We start from the raw sequence: 23314 nt of genomic DNA on the forward strand, positions 1-23314 counted from the left end.
TAGGAGGTGCATGATGCTTGCCGTTGCCAGCATGAATCTGTGGTAAAGTTTATCATACTGGTAAATTCCTGCAGCTCTTTTACTGTGCGTGGCTTAGTGAAATGCTGGACTGACTCGACCTTCTCGGGCAGGGGTGTAGCCCTGTGTCTGTTAATCCTGTGCCTCAAGAAATTAATGGTGTCCAGACCGAACTGGCATTTCGTGGGGATGGCGGTCAACCCGAACTCACTCAAACGGGTGCACTGTTGTCTCTGGTGGGCAGTCTGGTCCTTGCAGCTGTGGCTGGCAATGAGGATATCATCCAAATAAATGAACGCAAATGGGAGGTACCGGCCTACTGTTTGCTGAAAAAGTTAGACCAAAGGAAATGCAGAGAAATTCAAGAGGGTTATGATTACAGTCTTGGGGACATCCTGGCGGTGAACTGGGATTTAGTGGTACCCCCACATGCTCCATCATACAGGTTGGGGGAAAAGTCTTGGATGTGAGGCACAGGATATCCGTTGGGCATGGTGATCTTGTTGAGGCAGCTGTAGTCACCGCATGGTCTCAACTCCCAGCTGATTTGGACACTATGTGGAGGGGGTGCCCAGGAACTGTCGGAATGCCGCACAATCCCCAGACTCCTCCATTTTTTAAAACCTCCTTCATCAGGCTGAGCTTTCTGAGAGGGAGTTGGTGTGCCTTGGCATGGAGTGGGGCCCACCCCCTCCCCTCGGTCAATATGTGGTACTTTACCCTGTGCTTTGGCTCAGCTGCGAAGAACTGAGGCGCCTCACTGTAAACTCTGATGGGGCAAGTTTCTTCAGCAAGACACTGAAGTGGCTGGTTACAAGGAATCAGTTGTGGGTGTCCAGGTGAACAACAAATCTCTCTCTGAAAACCGCCAAGAACCTTCCTGAGCAGTAACCATTTACCTTTCAAGCACCAAAGCCTGGTGAACTTTATAAATGCTAAATTCTGTGCACAGTAGAAGAATTGCCTGCAACCAGTAAACTTGGAGGAATGAGAAGTGAGATCAGACTGTGAAACAAATAACTTTTCTGAACTTACACACACACACACATTACTTACACGTGTGTTTAGAATTAGAAGGGGGCTAAGTTCGATTAGTTAATAGTGATAAAGTTTGATCCTGTTTTCATGTTTAAAGACAATTAAAATCAACTTTTAAGTAACCATTTGTCTTGGTGAATATCTATTGCTGCTGGGTTTTAGGGTCCTCTGGGCTCGTAACAGAGACCACCTAGATAAAGATAATCTCACATACTCGAATAGAGGAGAAAAACTGAGTTCATATAAATCTTTAAATTGTTTAGTAACTTTAACCCCCCGAGAATGTGAAATTACCTCTGACAATCTTCCTGATTTCCTTCTCGCATTTTGTATATTAATTAAGTACCTGATTTGTTCCTTGTTACCCATTGAAATTTAAAATTTAGATGTACAGCACAGTAACAGGTCCTTCAGCCCATGATCCCGTGTCCCCCACAAATACACCACCTACAAACCCAGTAAGTTTTTGAAGGATGGAGGAAAACCGAAGGGCCCGGAGGAAACCCACACAGACACTGGGGAAAATGTTATGAGCCCAGAGGATCCCAATACCAGCAGCAATAGAAATTCACCAAGACAAATTGGTGTTACTTAAACAAAAGTTGCTTTTAATTTTCTTTAAACATGAAAACAGAATCACACTTTAATTTATCAATGATTGACTTAACTAACCTAACTTAACCCCCTTCTAATTCTAAGTGCACGTGTGTGCAAGTTCAGAAAAGTTATTTGGTTCACAGTCCAATCTCACTTCTCATTCCTCCAAGTACACTGGTATCAGGCAATTCTTACACTGTGCACTGAATTTACATTTATAAAGTTCACCAAGTTTTGGTGATTGAAAGGTAAATGATTACCATTCAGGAAGGTTCTTGTCAGTTTTCAGAGAGTTTTTTGTTCCAGGACATCCTCAATTGATGCACTTCCATCAGCTACTTCAGTGTCTTGCTGACAAAACTTGCCCTTCAGGGTTCTCCAGATGAGAACATCTTTCTTTCAGGCCACCACCAAGTTCTTTTTTGTTTCTCTTATTCCAAATGAAACATTAGACAGCTAGTCCTCTCCTCTTGCATGAACCACAAGGGCTTTGACCAGGCCATCTTACAAATGGGCTTTCCATAGCTTGCCTGCTTGTCCTGTTCCAGTCTCAGTGCTACTTGTACATGTGATCTCTGTGTCTCCCCCCCCCCCACCCTCTCTCTCTCTGTGAGAGAAAGCTACTACCTCTCTCTGCTTGAAAACCACATGACTCTCTTAGAACAGCAAGTTCTCCTTTAGACTGTCTGCGGCTCCGATAAGATCTTTCATCAGTTGCCTTTTGTAAACAACAATCCATTAGTGAAGCCTCTTGAGCACTCTCCAAAGCTCTTGCAAAAGCTGTGGAGCCAATATGTCTAGCATGGGGCAGAGCTCCAGTATTTCAAATAAGATCTGTTTTAAGGTGTTTGTATGTGACCTACTCTAACAAACTTTTCCCAATTTATCTCCCAAAAACATATTTATATACTCTGTCACAGAACTTACAAACTGCTTAATTTGCTTTCAGGTGCTCGGACACAAATTATGTGCCTACAGACGTGACTGGGGAAGTGCAGCTGGGACGTTCAGGTGGCCGCGGAGAAGACACCTTTCTGTCACCTGAACGTGCCGGCTGAAGGAGAGCCGCGTCCGAGCGGACACGGCTCCTGTGGACTGTGGCCGTAGTCACTGCTGCATTCCCTTCCACTCTCCAAGCCCTGTATCTCTTCTGAGATATCTTTAGACCTTCAATTTTAACCTCTTATTTACGTCAGCATTTCATTGTGCCAACTTTGATAGCCCTGCCTTCAGCTGTCAAGGTTCTGAGTTTGGAAGCGATGTACTATTTTTTTAACTGAGTTTTTGGTTATGTAATCTAATGCCCCAAAGTAGTTTTTTTAAAACGAATAAACACTTTGCAAGTTAAAGTCACTAACTAAACATAAGGCGCTATTGTTAAATTGTTACCTACCTGATGGTGATTGAAACAATATTTAATAGGATATTAAATATCTTAGAAGGATGTGTCTTGGGCTGCATTAAGGTGTAATGGGGGGGATGCTCCGAGCCGGAGGACAGCAACAGATTCAAACCTGGATTGTTGGCGCTGGAATAGCTTTGTGCCAACCACTCAGCACCTCCTTCTTCTGAACCAGGGCTTGAAAACCAAGATTCCTTCAACTGGTTAATCTTTCCTTAAATTCTGACAAGAACGTACTCTCAAAATTTTACTTTTGAAGGCCACCCACTGACCAAGCACACCTGTGCCAGAAAAAGTGCCCAATCAACAATTTGATTTCATCAAAATTGGCCTTTCCTATCCTCACCCATAATTATCTTGTCATTGCTTGTCAATGCTCTTCTACACACATTCTGTCACTTGCCTTTCCCCCTAGCAGGAGATCCAGTACCGCATTCTCTCTAGTTGGGTGCCTCTATATATTAAGGAAACTTTCCTGAACACATTTTAAGGCCCTAAAGTAGTATTTTGCACCATCTTCCTTCAGGAAAATGGTATTTCCAAAGTAATTGTGAAGAATTGGTTACGACACAAGATTTGTTAAAAATAATACTGCATCAGTCTTAGCAGGACAAGTTAAAATATCAAAGACAGCAATAACATGGATATGAAGCAGAGGCCTGCAGTGAATGGTTATTATTTTTGAACAAGGTGATCAGCATTAGGATCCATTGTTTCCCCCCACCCCATGGTATCAATGACATGGGCTTGAAGTGTGGGGAGGGGGCGGAGGTTCAAGTCACTATTTCTAAATTTGAAGACGACATTGATGGAGGCTAGTGGCATGCTCAGCTACCCAGTGGAATAAGCCATAAGGGATCATTCCAAAGTGGGTGCAAGACCAGAAGGACCTGGGGTAAATGTGGAACCCCGAGTTGGCAGCAGGCAAGAGCCCAGGCTTCAGCAAAACAATAACATAACATGACATATATAACATAACAATTACAGCACGGAAACAGGCCATTAGGCCCTTCTAGTCTGCACCGAACCAAACACCCCTTTCTAGTCCCACCTCCCTGCACAATGCCCATAACCCTCCATCTTCTTCTCATCCATATACCTGTCCAACCTTTTCTTAAATAATACAATTGACTCCGCCACCACTATTTCTCCCGGAAGCTCATTCCACACGGCTACCACTCTCTGAGTAAAGAAGTTCCCCCTCATGTTACCTCTAAACCTCTGCCCCTTAATTCTTAACTCATGTCCTCTTGTTTTAATCTTTCCTCCTCTTAACGGAAATAGTCTATCCACATCCACTCTGTCTATCCCTTTCATAATCTTAAATACTTCTATCAAATCCCCTCTCAACCTTCTATGCTCCAAAGAATAAAGACCTAATCTGTCCAATCTCTCCCTATACTCTAGATGCTTAAACCCAGGTAACATTCTGGTCAACCTTCTCTGCACTCTCTCCACTCTGTTTATATCCTTCCTATAATTAGGCGACCAGAACTGCACACAGAACTCCAAATGAGGCCGCACCAACGTCTTCTACAATCTCAACATCACCTCCCAACTCCTATATTCCATGCAATGATTGATAAAGGCCAGCATACTAAAAGCCTTCTTCACCACCCTATTCACATGAGTTTCTACCTTCAGGAACGACATACCGTTACTCCTAAATCTTTCTGCTCTTCTGTATTCCTCAATGCTCTCCCATTTACCACGTATGTCCTATTCTGATTCTTCTTACCAAAATGAAGCACCTCACACTTATCAGCATTAAATTCCATCTGCCATTTTTCAGCCCACTTTTCTAAGCAGCCCAAATCCCTCTGCAATCCTTGAAAACCTTCTTCATTATCCACTATTCCACCTATCTTAGTATCGTCTGCATATTTACTAATCCAATTCACCACCCCATCATCTAGATCATTAATGTATATAACAAACAACAATGGGCCAATACAGATCCTTGAGGCACACCACTGGTCACCGGCCTCCAACCTGACAGACAATTATCCACTACCACTCTCTGGCCTCTCCCTTTCAGCCAATGTTCAATCCATTTGACTATCTCAAAATTTATACCTAAAGACTGCACCTTCCTAACTAACCTTCCATGTGGGTACCTTATCGAAGGCCTTACTGAAGTCCATATAGACAACATCCACTGCGCTACCCTCATCCACATTCCACAAAAGAAGGGAATTTACAAAAATAACTGACGAGTCTCAACGGTGTCCAATTCTGAGTGGCTCAGCACAGTGGGGGCAGTGGAATGCATGCAAGAGGTTCACAATCCTGGTTCTTGTTGGGAGGAGTTGACAAGGATCATCTGGCTCGGGCCAGATGTGGCTTTGGACGAGTGGTTTCAGGGAAGTATGTCAAACGAGGAGGGCTGTGGACAGGCCAGATACTGGGAGGCGAAACAGCGGACCTCCGGACGACAGTGCACTCATACACACAGTACATAATAAGCTCATCGATACATAAAGGTGCAATTTTAAAATACAGAAGCATTTTGGCATGATTCTTTCAGTTTCAGGACACTGTTCACCAATCTCACACGAAGACCCAGCATGAACACAATGGGCCGAACTGCTTGCAACAAATTTAATCTGCCCCTGATGGATTTGGAATCAACGATCCAAGAGTTTTATTATTGAAAGACGTCGGGAACAGGGCTCCCCCCCTTCCTCCCCCACCCCCCCCCACCCCCACCCCCCCTTCCCCCACCCCCCTCCCTCCCCCCTCCCCACACCCCCTCCTCCACCCCCCCCCTCCTCCTCCACTCCCCCCTCCTCCTCCTCCTCCTCCTCCTCCCCCACCCCCCCCCCCCCAACTACTGGGCGTCTCCAGGAGATGCCGGACGAGACCAGAGGCCTGCAGGTCGAGCCTCGGGTCAACCCGTCCCACACACCCTGACCGGGCCCAATGATTGCAGACTTACCCGAAACCATGCCCGCGCCCAGCCTGCTTCTCCAGCCCTTATTCCCGACCGCACCGACTCTTTCACGCCGCCGGCTTTAACTCACTGGCCGGTCCCCCCATGTGCCGTCCACGGCGGCCATCTCCATTGATCGCAATCTGCGAGGCAGGGGCAGTAACGTCCTCCCGTCGAAGGCGGCGCTAGCAACGGGAGGAACGTCCTCCCCGCCGACGGCGGCGCTAGCAACGGCAGTAACGTCCTCCCGTCGAAGGCGGCGCTAGCAACGGCAGTAACGTCCTCCCGCGCGTGGCGGCGCTCCTCGCGCCCCGTCGAAGGGCGTTGATATGCGTCGTCTCTTGCCTCCGCTCTTCGACCGGGTTTTCCGTTAGCCGCGCGCAGATGAAAGTTCGTGGGTGACGGAGAGTTGGCGTCGGACAGTGAGGTAAAACCTTTAGACATGTTCAACCCTCTCACTGAGCCGCTGCCCCGACAAAACATGTAAAGGCCCGCCGAGAGACGGATTCGTCCAAATCCGGGCGGTGGGGACGCGGACTGGTCGTGGGTCCCGTGAACGGGAGCCGAGTCGCCGGAGGAGGGTCCCCCGACCGTGAACGGGAGGCCTCTTGGAGCACTTCGCGCGATTTTCTTTCCTGGTGGCCAATGAGAGCGAACCACCCTTCATGGTGGATGGTTCGGCCAATGGGAGCTCCTCAACTGCCGGTGGTCTCAGCCAATGGGAATGTCTCTTCCTTCACGGCTGGTAACTCAGCCAATGGGAGCTCCTCACCTCGGACTGCCGGCGACTGTACCTTCGGTCCCCGGGGCACTGGGGGCGCCTCGCAACGGGCCAATCGTTCGGCAAGCTTCTGGACCAATCAGAGCGCCTCACTCCACGCGGGCTATGTCTCGGCAATGGGAGCACCGTACCTCACCCCGCCGGCGTCTAGGACAATGGGGGTTGCCGGTGTTGCGGCTCAGCCAATGGGGGTCCCGGTTGCGGCGGCTCGGCCAATGGGGGTCCCGGTGCGGCGGCTCGGCCAATGGGGGGCCCCAGTGCGGCGGCTCGGCCATTGGGGTCCCCGGTGCGACGGCTCGGCCGATGGGGGCCCCCGGTGCGGCGGAACTCGGCCGATGGGGGCCCCCGGTGCGGCGGCTCGGCCGATGGGGGGCCCCGGTGCGGCGGCTCGGCCGATGGGGGGCCCCGGTGCGGCGGCTCGGCCGATGGGGGGCCCCGGTGCGGCGGCTCGGCCGATGGGGGGCCCCGGTGCGAGCGGCCCTCGGCCGAATGGGGGGCCCCGGTGCGGCGGCTCGGCCGATGGGGGGGCCCCGGGTGCGGCGGCTCGGCCGATGGGGGGCCCCGGTTGCGGCGGCTCGGCCGATGGGGGGCCCCGGTGCGGCGGCTCGGCCGATGGGGGGCCCCGGTTGCGGCGGCTCGGCCGATGGGGGGGGGCCCCGGTGCGGCGGCTCGGCCGATGGGGGGGCCCCGGTGCGGCGGCTCGGCCGATGGGGGGCCCCGGTGCGGCGGCTCGGCCGATGGGGGGCCCCCGGTGCGGCGGCTCGGCCGATGGGGGGCCCCGGTGCGGCGGCCCCGGCCGATGGGGGGCCCCCGGTGCGAAGCGGCCCCGGCCGATGGGGGGGCCCCGGTGCGGCGGCCCGGCCGATGGGTGGGGCCGGTGCGGCGGCCCGGCCGAATGGGTGGGGCCGGGTGCGGCGGCCCGGCCGATGGGTGGGGCCGGTGCGGCGGCCCGGCCGATGGGTGGGGCCGGCTGCGGCGGCTCCGGCCGATGGGTGGGGCCGGTGCGGCGGCTCGGCCGATGGGTGGGGCCGGTGCGGCGGCTCGGCCGATGGGTGGGGCCGGTTGCGGCGGCTCGGCCGATGGGTGGGGCCGGTGCGGCGGCTCGGCCGATGGGTGGGGCCGGTTGCGGCGGCTCGTCAGGCTGCTGCAGCTTTTCAGCTAATGGACGCACCTCGTTCAGCTGCTAAGACAATGAACACTCTTCGAACAGCTGCTCCGGCCTCTCGACCCGTGGGCACGTCGCGCCCTGCTGCTCCCGCCTCTCGACCCGTGGGCGTGTCACGCCCTGCTGCTCCGGCCTCTCGGCCCATGGGCACATCGCGCCCTGCTGCTCCGGCCTCTCGGCCCATGAGTGCGCTTCACCCGGCTGCTCCGGCCTTTCAGACAGTGGGCACGCTTCATCCGGCTGCTCCGGCCTCCCGGCCAATAGGCACACTTCGTCCGGCTGCTCCAGCCTCTCGGCCAATGGGCACACCTCATCAGGCTTCTGCAACTTCTCGGCCAATGGGCACACTTTACCGTCATCTTGGCCAACGGGATCGTCACACCCGGCTGCTCAGGCTTCTATGCCAATGGGTGCGCCGCCCCCGATGGCTCCTGTTGCATGGCCAGTGGGAAAGCCTCAGGTAGCTACAAGGCCAATGAATGCTTCTCACACGGCGACTCGGCCAGTGGGCACGCCTCACCCGGCTCCTGCAGTATCTCAGCCAATGGGAGTGCGTCACTTCGGCTCCTCCGACTTCTCGGCCATTGGAATGGCGCTGCCGGTGTCTGGACCAATGGGAATGGCTCACCTGGCATTGCCAGGATCTCAGTCATTTATGGCGCTTTTTGCCGTTGCCTCAGCCAATGGGACCACCGCAACCTAATTTGCCATTATCCTGCCCAATGGTACCCAGTTTCTATTAAGGCTCAAATTTTGCCCAACTAATTTGTACAGTGATATTTTGTGATAGTAAATTTTAATGATGTATTATGTTTTATTTCTGTTGGGTTGATTTTAACTGCATCTTTGTTCATTTCAATAACTGTCTGTGAAGCAATTTTGTATTGATGTTATTTGGAGGTTAATTTTATAGACCCTCAATTAGTTTTATTTCTGTTGTTCATATTTTTCTCTATTCCTATGTCATGAAATTATTCTGATTTGTCAAACCAATTATAATGGTGATGTTGAAATATCTTTGTGAAAGGAATACTTTAATTAATGGAGCAGTAATGAAGCAGGCTATGGAGATAAAGGCTTGTAAATATGTTAAAATAGAGATGAAAAAGTTTAAAGTATTGGAATGACTTGACCATGATATCAATTGAGTGTTTTCTGTTAGGAGTGTCCATTTTCAATGTTCACTCTCTCCGCACTTGTTCTTTTTATAAGCACTCGTTTGTAGTGGAGTTTAAAGCTGTGAAGTCTGACCAGTGGCTTTCTGCATAATTACGTTTAATACAGTGCTCATTCAATTCACAAGTGACACAAGAGGCTGCAGATACTGGAACCTGAAGCCAAACCCCTTGTGCTGGGGGAACTCAGCTGATACGCTATAAGAGCATCTTGCTGGTCTCGATAAAGGTCTTTGTCTCGAACCAGCGATCATTCTTTTTTTCCCCACTTGACCTGATGAGTTCTTCCAGAAGATTGTTTAGCTTCATAAAATATGTATCAACTAAATAGCATTTATGCCATTTTTAGTGATTAGTTTTTCTCTCAATGAAATGAATTGGATGTTTTTTCTTTAACACCAAACCAAAATAATTAAGTAAAAATAAGGCACTCTACCCAAAAGCATCCTGCAAAGCATACACACCATTTTGAAAAGTGCTTCCACAGGGGTAAACATAAACTATTGCTCGTCAATTATTCAGCTGGATCATTGCCAGTATGTTTTAAATGCTGAGGATTATGGGTGTTTTTTTTAATTTGGTGAAATATCACTGTTGACTACGATTATATAACACTTGATCTCCAGGCCTTTTTTGTTTCTGGAAATGCTGCAATGCTTCTCTGAATTAAGTTAATATATTGTTTCTGCTTGAGATTAAAACAGATATCCAGCATACCACTTTGTTGCATTTGGATGTTTTAAATCTCCTTTCATTCAGACCCCAGAAAGGTTATCATTCACTGACCACAATGAACGGGACAATATTTGTGGAGACATTAAGGAAAATTGGTTATCCTGATGCCAATCAATTAAATGGGGAGCATTTTGATTGGTGGTTTGACATTGGCGATGAAAGAATGTGTAGAATGGTTCTGCAAAACTGTAAATGAACAGAATGTATCTAACAGAGAAGAAGACTGAGTGGGTTAAAAACTCTGGAAGTTGAGGATCGTCTGTTGGATCAAAAAAGTTGGATCAGGTCTTGGAGACATGTCCTAAGGATGTGAAATCAAAATATGGCAGCCCTGGCAGAGTTGACAGTTGAGGAGCTGGAGAATAAAGTTGAAGTATTGGAGATGACTCGTGATCAGAAGATCCAGCGACGAACCAAGCAGCAACTGTTGGCCACGAGAATACATCATCTGCCTATGAGGCTGAGGGTTGAAGAGGAAGAGTGTGTCAGATTGTTGAGAGAGACACATGAACAACATGACTGTGAAAACACTGAATTAAACAGTACCCTGTTAAAGATTCGTCAAGAAGTTCAGGAGCTAAGTTCGCTGTATTCCAACAATGATCAGTCAAGAGACCAGAACGAGAGGCTGTGTTCTTGTCCCAACTTTTGTTGGACTACTACCTGCTGCAGGAAGAACAATGCACGGCAGCTCTCACAGAATACACTAAGAAACAGCTGTTTAAGGGAATCGTGAAACTCGTTGAAAGCTCGGACGGTAGAAAAATTTCAGCTGGTGGATTTAAACTTCTCAGCCCATACAAGGGAATGTAATGAGGCACTTGAAGAATATAAGCAACAAATGGCGAGAATCCAGGCAGCATACAGCAGTAGCCAGAGACAGTTAATTTTGGCAAAAGCGAAGGAAAAAGGCACTGAGGCTAGACTTCAACACATGAGCAGATAATCTCATCAATACGAAAGGGCAAGGTAAGATTTGTTTATGGTCTGGACAAGCAATTGTTTGAATTGGTTCCTTTGAAGGAGCAAAATTTTATTGGAGATTTCATAACTGAATTATTATATCTGAAGTAAAATTGGGGCAAATGTGGGTTCCTTGTCATCACAAATAATCTAAATTGATTCTATCAGGAACACTTTATGAGTGTTGTAGAGGGCGTGATTAAGATGGTGGGGGGGGGGTTACTTTAAAGGAGATGTGTGGGGAAAGTTTCTTTCCACAGAGAGTGGAACGGCCTGCCAGGAGTAGTGGAGAAAGGAGTTATGATAGTAGTTTCCAAGAGGCTTCTGGATTGGCACATAAATATGAAGGGAATAATGGGATATAGATTCTGGGCAATCTGCACCCAAGAAGGGGGCTTCCATGTCAGATCACCAGAGATGTCCTCCTTCTTCAAACAATGTGGCTCTTCCCCCTACCAACATCAATTCGGCCCTCATCCACATTTTATCCATTATCTGCATATGTGCCCTGGCCCCCTGTACCCACATGCGCAACAAGGACAGGATTCCTCTTGTCCTCACCTACCACCCCACCAGTCTCCGCATCCAAAACATCCTCCTCCACCTACAACGAGATCCCACCACTAGACACATATTTCCCTCTCCGCATTCTGCAGGGACAGCTCCCTCCATGACTCCCTTGTCCCCTCTTCCCTCCCCACCAATCATGCCCTTGGTACCTACCCCTGTGACTGCAGGAGATGCTCCACTTGTGCCCACACCTCCCCCCTCACCACCATTTGGGGCCCCAAACAGTTTCCAATTGAAGCAACATTTCACTTGTGAATCTGCAGGGGTCATCTCTTGCATCTGGAACTCCCATTGTAGTCTGCTCTACATTGGAGAGACTGGGTGCAGTTTGGGGGATCTCCTTGATGAGCACCTAGGCTTTGTCCGCCACATTCGTGTGGATCTCCCAGTGTCTGCCCCATTTCATTTCCTCATTCCATTCCCTTGCTGATGTGCCTGTTCATGGTCTAATGCACTGCAGACTGAAACCCCTGCCAAATTGGAGGAATAACAGCTCATCTTCTAACTGGGCACCCTCCAACCGAATGGTATTAATATTGACTTCTCTGGCTTTCATTAACCACCCCCCCATTTCTTCCTCGTCACTTTCCCCCAACACACGCATGCTCTCTCTTTTCCCTGTCTCCTTTCATACAGACCTAATCAGTTCTCACCTCTCCCTTTATCATATCCAGTGAATCCCTTTTGTTGGTTTGGACTCCTCCTCCAGCCAGCACTGTCTATAAGATTTCCTGTTGTTTGCTCATTCTTTGCTTATACCTTGAGGAAGGGCTCAGGCCTGAAATGTCGGCACTATATCTTTGTCTCCTATGGCTGAGCTCCTCCAGCACTTTGGTCTGTTTTAGGGGTCATTCTGTTTCTTAGACTGAAGACCTTGAGTATTTTGGGCTCTACTACTTTCATTTTTGAATGGAGAGGGAAGGGGTGAGGTCTAGAGGAAAGGAGCTGGAGGGATAGGAAAAGGCAGGAGAGGGGCCCAACAAAAGCTGGAGCAATTGATGTTACTGTCATGTGATGGTAAGTGCCCAGTATTGGGTATCAGGAGGTGAGTTACCTGCCTTGATAAACCTCTGATCTCACCAGCTGAAGGACCAATGAACTTGAAGTGACCTTAGATGGAAGTTGATTTTTGTGGTGTCACTCCCCAGATGATAGGCGAGAGAGAAAGTTCTCTTCTCACCCAGGTCTGCGTCAACCAACAACTCCCATTTACATCAAAACTGCACTAATCTGATTTTATATTCTATGTAGATTTTCAGTTCCCACCCGCAACAAAAAGATTCTGTAAGGCCAAAACTTTCAAGTGAATTTTAATACGGGCAAGTGTGAGATTATGCTCTTTAGTGTGAAGAATTAGAACAGCTGAATGGAGTTAGATTGCCAATGAATGGCTCAGAGGGAGATGGGTGTTCCAGGGAATCAGAGGGAGATGGGTGTTCCAGGGAATCAGAGGGAGATGGGTGTTCCAGGGAATCAGAGGGAGATGGGTGTTCCAGGGAATCAGAGGGAGATGGGTGTTCCAGGGAATCAGAGGGAGATGGGTGTTCCAGGGAATCAGAGGGAGAGTGGTGTTCCAGGGAATCAGAGGGAGATGGGTGTTCCAGGGAATCAGAGGGAGATGGGTGTTCCAGGGAATCAGAGGGAGATGGGTGTCCCAGGGAATCAGAGGGAGATGGGTGTTCCAGGGAATCAGAGGGAGATGGGTGTTCCAGGGAATCAGAGGGAGATGGGTGTTCCAGGGAATCAGAGGGAGATGGGTGTTCCAGGGAATCAGAGGGAGATGGGTGTTCCAGGGAATCAGAGGGAGATGGGTGTTCCAGGGAATCAGAGGGAGATGGGTGTTCCAGGGAATCAGAGGGAGATGGGTGTTCCAGGGAATCAGAGGGAGATGGGTGTCCCAGGGAATCAGAGGGAGATGGGTGTTCCAGGGAATCAGAGGGAGATGGGTGTTCCAGGGAATCAGAGGGAGATGGGTGTCCCAGGGAATCAGAGGGAGAAGGGTGTCCCAGGGAATCAGAGGGAGATGGGTGTTCCAGGGAATCAGAGGGAGATGGGTGTCCCAGGGAATCAGAGGGAGATGGGTGTCCCAGGGAATCAGAGGGAGATGGGTGTCCCAGGGAATCAGAGGGAGATGGGTGTCCCAGGGAATCAGAGGGAGATGGGTGTCCCAGGGAATCAGAGGGAGATGGGTGTCCCAGGGAATCAGAGGGAGATGGGTGTCCCAGGGAATCAGAGGGAGATGGGTGTCCCAGGGAATCAGAGGGAGATGGGTGTCCCAGGGAATCAGAGGGAGATGGGTGTCCCAGGGAATCAGAGGGAGATGGGTGTCCCAGGGAATCAGAGGGAGATGGGTGTCCCAGGGAATCAGAGGGAGATGGGTGTCCCAGGGAATCAGAGGGAGATGGGTGTCCAGGGAATCAGAGGGAGATGGGTGTCCCAGGGAATCAGAGGGAGATGGGTGTCCCAGGGAATCAGAGGGAGATGGGTGTCCCAGGGAATCAGAGGGAGATGGGTGTCCCAGGGAATCAGAGAAGGCAAATTATGTGTTTTCTTATAATGGAGTTGGGAGTTTAGGCATGGGAAGATTTGTTTCAGTTGGAAAGGATGCTGGTGAGGCCACACTTGGAACATATGCACAGTTTTGCTCTTTACTTAAAAAGGATACAATGCCATTGGAGGGAATTCTAAGGAGAGTCACCAGGCTTATTCCTAGGATGCAGGGGTTTTTCTAGAGCGAAGCATGACAGCTTTATGTTTGTATTACTTGTTTCTAAGTGTGAGAGGGTAATCTTATTCAGACATATAAATCTCTGAGGATATCTCTTGCAAAGGATCCACTGTCTCCCATGCTATCACTGACCTTGCCACTTGCACAGCCTCCCACCCTGCCCAAGCCAGTTGTTTTGCCAGCTCCTGCCCTGCTGAACCTGTGTCTTGACTCCATTTTGTCCTTGATTCAGTCCCTTCCACCTACAAACATGACATTTCGCATGCTCTCTACCATTTTAACAACTTTCACTTCCTTTCCATGACTGCCTTATTATCATGGACACCCAGGCCCTGTACGCTAATTTCCCCCATCAGGAAAACTTCAAGATTCTCCGTTTCTTAATAATAGACCCAACCACTGCAATCCTCCATCTGACTGAACTGGTGCTCTCCTTCAACAACTTCTCTTTGATTCCTCCCACTTTATCCAGATCAAAGATGTAGCAATGGGTACTGACATAGTCCCTAGCTATTCTTGCCTTTTTGTTGGTTACGTAGAACAATCCATGCTGTAAGCCTCCAAGGGTATTGCCTTAACTCTCTGCTATGTTGATGACTACATTGGTGCTGCGTAATGCATGAATAATGAGCTCATAAGTTAGAGCAACTTCACCACTAAACTCCATCCTCATCGCAAATTCACTTGGTCCATCTCTGGTATCTCTCTCTCTCTCTCTCTCTCTTTGCCCTCTCTGTGTTCATCTTTTACAAACTCACTGATTTTCATAGTCACCTGCATTTCACCTCTTCCCATACATCCTCCAGTAAGGATGGTATTCCCTTCTCTCACTTCCTCTGTCTTTGCCTATAACAAGACTTTCTATACCAGGACATTGATATGTCCTCCTTCAGTAAACATGGTTTCCCTTCCTCTCTTATCAATGCAACCCTCATCTGTATCTCCTCCATTTTCTGTACATCTGCCCCCACCCCACCCCAACATAACTGGGTTCCTTTGTCCTAACCTGCCATGGTACCAACCTCCATATTCAACATAATTATTCTCTGCAATTTCTGTTATCTACAATAGGATCCCATCACCAGACACATCTTCCACTCCACTAGCCACAGAAATTGTTTCCCCCGGGGCTCCCACTAATTCCCCCGGCACTTATTCCTGCAACTGCACCATGTGCGACATCTCCTCCCTTTGGTGCTCCAAACTATCTTCCCAAGTGAAGCAACATTTCACCTGCAATTCTGTAATGGTCATTTCCTGCATCCGGTCCTCCTGGTGTGGTCTCAACGTTTGGAAGACTGTATGCAGATTGGGAGTTTGCTTTGTCGCGTACCTTTGTTCCATCCACAGCAACAACCAAGATCTGCTGGTGGCTAGCAAGTTTCTTTTTCCCTTTCTGATGTATGTCAATGGCCTACTTTTACTGCCATTTGAAGCCACAGGCAAATAAAGGAACCAAGCAATATATTCAGACAGCATCAATGTTGACCGCCAATTTCTGCTATTTTTTGTTTTCGGCCACCTCTCCTTGCTTTCCATGATCCATTTGGCTTTTTACCTCCCTCTTTTTTCCTTCTCTTTCCCCTCTCAGCCTTCCTGTCATCCACACCTTCCTCCTTGAAGCTCCTCTTCTTTCCATGATCTACTATCTTCTCCTATCAGAGTGCCCATTGCCTATTCCTCCTGTCACCTCCTAGCTTATATTATTCCCATTTCTTTCCTCTGCTCCTCCCCCACCCATCTTCCTCCACATACCTGCATTCCCCCATTATCTGCCAGCTCCTGATCCTCCTCCACCACCTGCCCACCACCCTGTCCTTCTAGTTTAAGTAATTCAACTACTCTTCATGATCTTAATTATTGTGAGCCATTCAATGAGGTGCCACATGAAAGGTTACTGCCCAAGAACAGGAAGGTTTTTTGGGGGGAGGGCGGGGTGAGGAGAGATGGTGGGGTGACACATTAGATACCTCATGTAAAAATGAGTGTGAGTGAAATATTTACCTTTTGGCAATCTGCATGTAGTGAGATATTACAAGGATCAGTAAGGTAAAGATGCCAGCAAAGGAATCGGTGGGGGGGGGGGGGGGGGGGAGGGGAATTCAAATGGGTGGCCACCAAGAGATACATGCTGTGGTGGTGGACTGAACTTAGGTGCTCAATGAAGTGATCTCCCAGTCTCTCTGATGTAGAGGTAGCCTGTATGTAGTTTGGTTTACAGAATGTAATGTTACAGTGTGCAGTCTGGTTTACAGAATGAATGAGTTGATAAATTACAGTTCTCTTTCTTCATGGGCTCTTGCATGCCCAAATTAATTAGCCTTGAAATGGTTCTTTTAAGAGCTCAGATTGCAATGTTCACCCAACATATTTTCATTCTGTAGGATATGCTCATTTGTTGCTTGGGAGTGTTTTGTTTATGGTTGCAGAGTGGAGAACACTGAAAGAGCTTGGGTTGGAAATTGAAAATGAAATGCTTAGAAAAGAGATTTTCCACCCTGGTTCATTACAGATTGAATAGTTTCCATTTTCACATCTGCCAGCATTGGCGTATCCCATCAAGAACACATTTTATAACAGCCTTGTCTGAAAGTACACAGATGTTCCTAAGATAAAGAATAAGGAATCCCATGCATTTAACTAGAAACGACAAAGTTGAAATGTTAGAAGCTTAAGTTTGATTTAATTTTTCAACAGCTGATTGATGATGCAAATGATGCAAAGGCCAAGAAGAATAGTTTGTCCAAAGAACTGACTTCGATAAATATCCAAATAGAACACCTAATTAACAAGGCCCTTCCTGATTCTATTTTGGAAAACGCACAACTCTTAAATATGCCCGTGGTGAAAGGTAATTTTGATCTGCAGATGTCTCGCCAAGACTATTATACTTCCAAGCAGGACCAAGTTGCAGGTCAGCTGATCAAGCAGAAAGCTCGATTTGAGCTGCTTCAACTGGCGTATGAAATGGAACTGTGTAAGCATAAAGATCTCCATAGGCAGCTTGAGAATCTGACCAGGGAGCTCAATCAAATTGGAGCCGATTTCATGCAGCGTTTGGAGATGATGTCTGACAAATCCCTACTGTCTAGTCACAAGCAACGGAACATTATTGATTCAAGTGATGCCTCTTCTATCAGGTAAAAATCTAAAGGTTACTTTTCTTGTTTTTCTCTGCCCATCCTCTAGACCTGCAACCCAGAGGCTGCTTATCCAAATGCTGGCCTGGCAAGTTGTGAAAGTTGACAGTAAAGCTGGGTTTTAGTAGCTTAGTCATAGATCAGAGAATTTGTGAATTGTTTTTGAAAGTTAGCTGGTTGCCCATATTATGTCCTAAACGAGGGGTGGCCAAACTTGCTTAACGCAATATGATGAACCTCAGATGTTTGAAAGCTGCAAGTCATGAAAAAATGTTACTTACACATGTTTACTCTTACATATACATGGTTACAAAAAACTTGTATAAATATTAAGAAATATATGTACATAATAATATTAATTTTATGTAGTTTTTAAACTGCTAATTTGTATTACCGTATACTGCGGTGTATAAGTCGACCTTCAGATAAGTTGAGTCCCCATTTTCAGCCTAATTTTCATGGTTTTTTCATGTATTTCATATATCAGGCATACAAGTCGACTCTTTACACCCCCCCCTCCCCCCCAAATCAGATACAGACTGAGACCTGTATGATGACAGTGTAAACCTTGAGACTCTGGATGTGCCTGCTGAGGTCTTTGCCTTAGATGATGTTAGTAATTTTGTAGGATTTTAAATGTTTTTTTTCAATCAGAATATTCTGATAGCTTGAAAATTTGTTGCAGGTTGAGTTCTTCGGTGTTTCGAGGGTCATCTGAGTCTATGTCTAGTGTATTTTTTAGTTGAATTTAAGCTCTAATTTTTGGATCTGGCAAGTCAACGCTCAATTTTGTTTTGAGTGCTTTTTGAGGGTTTCAAGACTCGTATGCTGAAATATATGGTTAGTTTCAATAATCAAAAAGGACACGCGTATATACCAAATATTTTCATTCGCAAGCAATGCCCACTAAAACTATACCATTGTGAGCACCGGTTCATACGATTCCTGTCTCTGCCAACATATTTCCGCGAGCCGCACAGTGTATGTCAAAGAGCTGCACGTGTCTCGCAAGCCATGGTTTGGCCACCCCTGATTAATTGTAACTGACAGTTTACCGCTGGTTATTCATTACTAATGTTACGACTTTTCATTTGCTCACAAGAACTCGAAGGGACAGGATTTATCAGAGCAGACTTTGTTCATGGTAAATTCTATCTCTCAATGGGAGGAGAATTTGGGGGAAACATTGATGCTAAGTTTTTTTTAAACGCAGTGGTGAAGGCTGGAATATTAGAGTCATTTAAGAGACTTTCAGATGGGCATGGATGCAAGAAAATTAAAGGTGTATGAGCTAGGGAAGGTGTGGTTTTTTTAGGTCTGTATATAGATCTGCACAACATCGTGGACTAAAGGGATTGTACTGTGCTGTAAATTTGATTGAATTTTTTGAGGTAACGGTATATTGACGAAGTGCATTGATAGGTGTGCAGACTTTGAGAAAGTCCTTGGACAAGGTATGCTGGGACAAAAATTAAGGCCCTTGAGTGTATGGCAGGGTGATAAAATAGACCTAAAATGAACTTTGTAAATAGGACAATTAGGGTTGGGGGGGGGGGGGGAGGTTAAACAGGAAAGTGCAGACTCTGGGGTCATGCAACACCCAAAAGTGCTGGAGAAACTCATCAGGTCATGCAACATCTGTAGGAAGTAAAGGCTAGCCAATTATTTGGGATTGGGCCCTTATTCAAGGTATGAGCAAAAAGCAGGTATTTACTGCTTCTGGAAGCAGGCCATTGGTGATACACTAGACCGAGGTGGGGAGGGGAGGTAGCCTTTTACCATGCGTGGGCAGGATGGTATGTCAGTGGTTGAATGGCAGGTTGCACTGATATTACTATAAATGAAACAAATATTGAAACACAGACGTGAATTAAGTTTTCGATGGTCTCTGCTTGAAGTACGTAATGAACATAACTGACAATAATTTATCAAAAAAAATCCACAGAGAAAGTTTAAGCAATGAGATCAACCATATTCCTTCCAAAAAAAACTAGAAATGCAGCAAAAATCATGAGTCATTAAACTGACATAAAAAACCATAAAAGTCAAAAAGGAGAAAAATGAGTCACAATGAAGTTTTATTAATAAATTATTTGTTTTTTCTTTTCTTCAGAATAATTATTTTGTAAATCTTTTTGTAATTTACCTTTAGCCTGTTCTAATTGATTTGTCTCTATATATTCCTTTTTAATTTTAGCTGAGTAACTTATTATTTGACCTCTTGTATATTTTTAATGAATCCCAAATAATACATTGATTATCTATTGAATTAAGATTGACCTTAAAAATAATTGAATTTGCTTTCTTATAACATCACAGAAATCTATTCTTTTTAATAATTCAGTATTAAACCTCCATCATTCTATAAGGTATATTTTTTCCTCTAAAGTTGAAAATGTCAATAAAAATGGCAAATGATCAGAAAGTATTCTTGCTTTATACTCCTCTAATCCTTCCTTGTAACTATGCCAATAATTAAAAAAAATCTATTCTTGAATAAAGTCATGTCTATGAGACTAAAAAGAATAATCTCTTTCTCTAGGATTCAACTTTTGCCAAATATCAATTAAATTTAATTGCTTCATAAAACTTAATATAGCCATTGCCACTTTAGCTCTTGTTACTGTTTTAGTTGATTTATCCAGCAATAGATCAAGACAACCATTGAAATCACTTCCTATTAAAAACCTTTTCCTGTGCTTCCACCAAAAGTTTTTTGACCATTTTATTTTAGAATTTTAAAAGCCACATCCATGTATACTATTCAATAAAACAAAAAAAATAAGTACAAATGTAGTGCATGGATAAAATATCAAAGAAAGCACTATCACTTTCTCAAGATGATTGGACGACTATATGTGAGGATAGTATGACTAAAATTGTAAATGTAAGTACAGATTGGTTCATTATAAACTTTATTCATCAGTTATATTTAACTCCTGAAAAGTTAAGGAAATATAAGTTTATTTCTTCTGATTTGTGCTTTAGGTGCCATAAGCAAGTTGGCTCTTTCTTGCACTCCACTTGGTTATGTGAAACAGTGAAATCTTTTTGGAATAGAATTAAGGACCTTAGAAGTTTTATTCAAATTTAAAATTTCGCTTGATCCAATGGTATTTTTATTGGATTATATTAAGAAATTGAGTTTAGAATTAAAATTAGATGTCTCAAGTTGCTTTTTTGAGATTGGCTCTAGCTGTGGCTAGAAAATATTTGGCATTTACTTGGATAAAGGAGACTGATTTGAGTATTCAACGGAGGCATTCAGAAATGAGGGCTTGTATTCCATTATAAAAAAAATAACATACAATTTATGTAATAATTATCCTTTCTTTGTTAAAGTTTGGAGCCCGTATACAGGTTTGAATTTGTGATGGTTGTTATGTAAGTTGATCTCCTATTCTCTTTCTTTTGGGGTAGATTAGAGGGGGGTTGGGAAGGGTCGGTGGGTTAGGGGGTGGAGGAATTATATGGGATAAATATGTATTTACTTGTATTTTGATTGTATGATTTATTTTGATAAATTTTGAAAAGAAAAGAAAGCAAGGAAAAGAAAAACGTTAGGAGAATGTTAAAAATAAATATGTGTCAATTCAAATAATGAACTGGGTTACCAAAAGGTTAGGCTTTCAGAGAGTCCTTCACATTTTTAAATCAACATATTGTAAATGTGGGCACCATATTTTGAAATCGCCAAAAGTAAAAAAGCATTCTTTATAAAATCTTCATCAACATTTAGTGCAAAAATGTCCCATTTCAGAATAAATCTGGCAATTAATCAAAATGTATCTCCCCACAGAATCAATTATGGTATCAAAAATTTTTACTGGTAATGTTTTTTTTTAATTTATATAGCTACTTCTCTTGCTTTAGACTTAAAAGATAAAGCTATAACTTGGCCCACCCAATCCGTTTTAATGTGGAATGCTTTTTCGGTCAAATTAGTTTCTTGTAAAAATGCAATATAATTTAATATTCTTTTCCTTTTAATTTTACTGTTTATCCCATTTACATTAAAACTAAAAATAATTAATTTATTTTTGTCATCCATTATCCCAAATCAAAATCTCTTCCTATCCCATTCTTCCAGGTCTTTGTTTCAACTCTAACCAACTCCTGTGTACTTCTCTGTCCCTTAAGAAAATAAAGAAAAGGAATTAAAAAAGGAAATATTCATTAATAATCAGACAAAAAATATATTACTTAAAAAACTATATTTAAAAAACCCTAAAAAGTGCTGAATAAAAATATAACAGTGTAGTGGGCCAACCAACTGCATGATTAGATGGGCCGAATCTCTGCCCCAGTCTTCTGACTCAAAATGGCATGGGTCCCCCTTCACCCTTCACTCCAGAGCAGAAGCCCGTGGTAAACGACACGTGTTGTTCAGGGGACATCACTGTTTCCGGGTCAGCGAGTGACATCGCGACACACTGACATCACTTCCGGAAGCCAGCACACATGTCAAAGGAAGTGGGTCTTTCCCTGCGCGCAGCGCGAGAAATTCAAACAATAAAGTCAGTTACTGGATCACCCTCACATTCTGTGGACGTCTCCTGACCCCGACGGTTCGAACACAACAGAATGCAGGATGCTGCTACCACTACAGTCGCAACGGCTGTGACCAACGTGGTGGGTGTGCATCTGCCGCCCTTCTGGACAAACCAGCCCAGGAATTGGCTGCAACTGGCAGAATCACACTTCCACATCAGAGGCATTGTCTCAAAGGGCACCAAGTTCTGGGACGTCGTCAGTGCCCTGGACGCTGCCACTGCAGCCAAAGTAAGCTCCTTCGTGGAAAATCTCCCATGGAGTGTATGTACGAGCAATTCTAGCGTTTCCTCGATTCTCTGGAACTCAGCCGGAACGAACGTGCCATTCGCATCCTAAATATGCAAGGCCTGGGCGATAGGAAATGCTCCAAACTCATGCATGAAATGGTGGCCCTAGCGGACTGTTTCCTTTTCGAGGCCCTGTTCCTCTCCAGTCTGCCGGTACACACTTCCTTGGCAGTTTCTGATGCCCCACGCCTGGTAGCCAAGGAAGCAGACAGACTTTTCTGTACCCCGCAACAGAGCTCGATCCACACACAGCCCACCTATGTCGTTGGTGCCGCTGCTTCAGCACCTCTGCCGGGCACCCCAGCAGTAGCAACGGCCCAACCACAACACAACGAGCGGCAAGACAAAGCGAGCGAATACTGCTTCTCCACTGCAGATGGGGCCAAAATGCCTGGCGGTGTACCCCCCGTGCTCCTACCCCACCGCCAAACCAAACACGACAATGGGAAATGGGTAGGCCGGCCGTTGATGGTGGTTTCAGTGGCTGGCGCACATAAAGGCCTACTCAACCTCGGGGACCAGCGGACAAAGAGGAATTTCCTAATCTATCTCGTCCCACCGACGTATTTCGAGACCAAGCACAACCCCAAGGGCCTCCCTCTACAAGCAGCCAACAACTCCTCCATACCAAGTTACTGCACCCGACTGGTCACAATCCACATTGCGGACACTTTTCCAGTGGACGTGCACCATTGCGGCCGTGGGACAGGCCTTACTCGGAGCAGATTTCCTCCAGGCACATGATCTTTTGATGGACGTGACCAGATGCCGTTCAGTGGATGCTACCATGTTCCATTCGTACCCCCTTACTCTATGGCAATGTCCTTTTATGCCGTTGGGTATCCGTGCTTTGGACCGAAATGAGTATGCCCGCCTATTGGCCAGGTACCTGGCCCTACTGGTGTCCAATTTCCATGACGCCAGACTGCCACATGGCGTTGAGCACCACATTGAGACCACCAAGCCTCCAGTGTACACACAGGCTTAGCATCTCCCACAAGACAAACTCCAGTAAGCCAAGACTGAGTTTGCTGCCATGGAGGAGCTGGGGATCGTCAGCCGTTCAAACAGCCATTCGGCCTCCCAACTGCACATGGCATAGAAGAGATCTGGCAGCTGATGCCCATACGGCTACTACATGTGACTAAATGACGTTACAGTCCCAGATAGGTACCCTATCTCACACATCCAGGACTTCGCCACGAGGCTCCAGGGCTGCTGGATCTTTT

General features: G+C 46.3%; 3 protein-coding genes across 8 annotated transcripts in view; 2 read left to right on the forward strand and 1 right to left on the reverse strand.

The window, feature by feature from the left end:
• LOC138765265 (PRELI domain-containing protein 1, mitochondrial-like) overlaps window positions 1-6227 on the reverse strand; it is a 61692-nt gene extending 55465 nt beyond the window's left edge. For 2 of the 3 annotated variants that reach the window (XM_069942314.1, XM_069942319.1), the window contains exon 1: window positions 5994-6227. The gene's annotated coding sequence lies outside the window, so the exon portion shown is untranslated. The remainder of the gene's footprint in view (window positions 1-5993) is intronic. The other variant, XM_069942313.1, reaches the window with a different exon arrangement.
• Window positions 6217-23314, forward strand: part of poln (polymerase (DNA directed) nu) — a 512442-nt gene continuing 495344 nt past the window's right edge. For all 4 annotated transcript variants that reach the window (XM_069942252.1, XM_069942280.1, XM_069942271.1 and 1 more), the window contains exon 1: window positions 6217-6414. The gene's annotated coding sequence lies outside the window, so the exon portion shown is untranslated. The remainder of the gene's footprint in view (window positions 6415-23314) is intronic.
• The window catches only part of haus3 (HAUS augmin-like complex, subunit 3), a 34438-nt gene continuing 20645 nt past the window's right edge, over window positions 9522-23314 (forward strand). The window contains 9 exon segments of the mRNA XM_069942301.1: window positions 9522-10008; window positions 10010-10064; window positions 10067-10115; window positions 10118-10173; window positions 10175-10442; window positions 10445-10599; window positions 10601-10775; window positions 10778-10812; window positions 16802-17244. Of these exon segments, the coding sequence (XP_069798402.1) occupies window positions 9899-10008; window positions 10010-10064; window positions 10067-10115; window positions 10118-10173; window positions 10175-10442; window positions 10445-10599; window positions 10601-10775; window positions 10778-10812; window positions 16802-17244 (1346 nt within the window). The 5' untranslated portion in view covers window positions 9522-9898.

This window comes from Narcine bancroftii, chromosome 1, assembly GCF_036971445.1.
Source record: "Narcine bancroftii isolate sNarBan1 chromosome 1, sNarBan1.hap1, whole genome shotgun sequence".
Taxonomy (NCBI): domain Eukaryota; kingdom Metazoa; phylum Chordata; class Chondrichthyes; order Torpediniformes; family Narcinidae; genus Narcine; species Narcine bancroftii.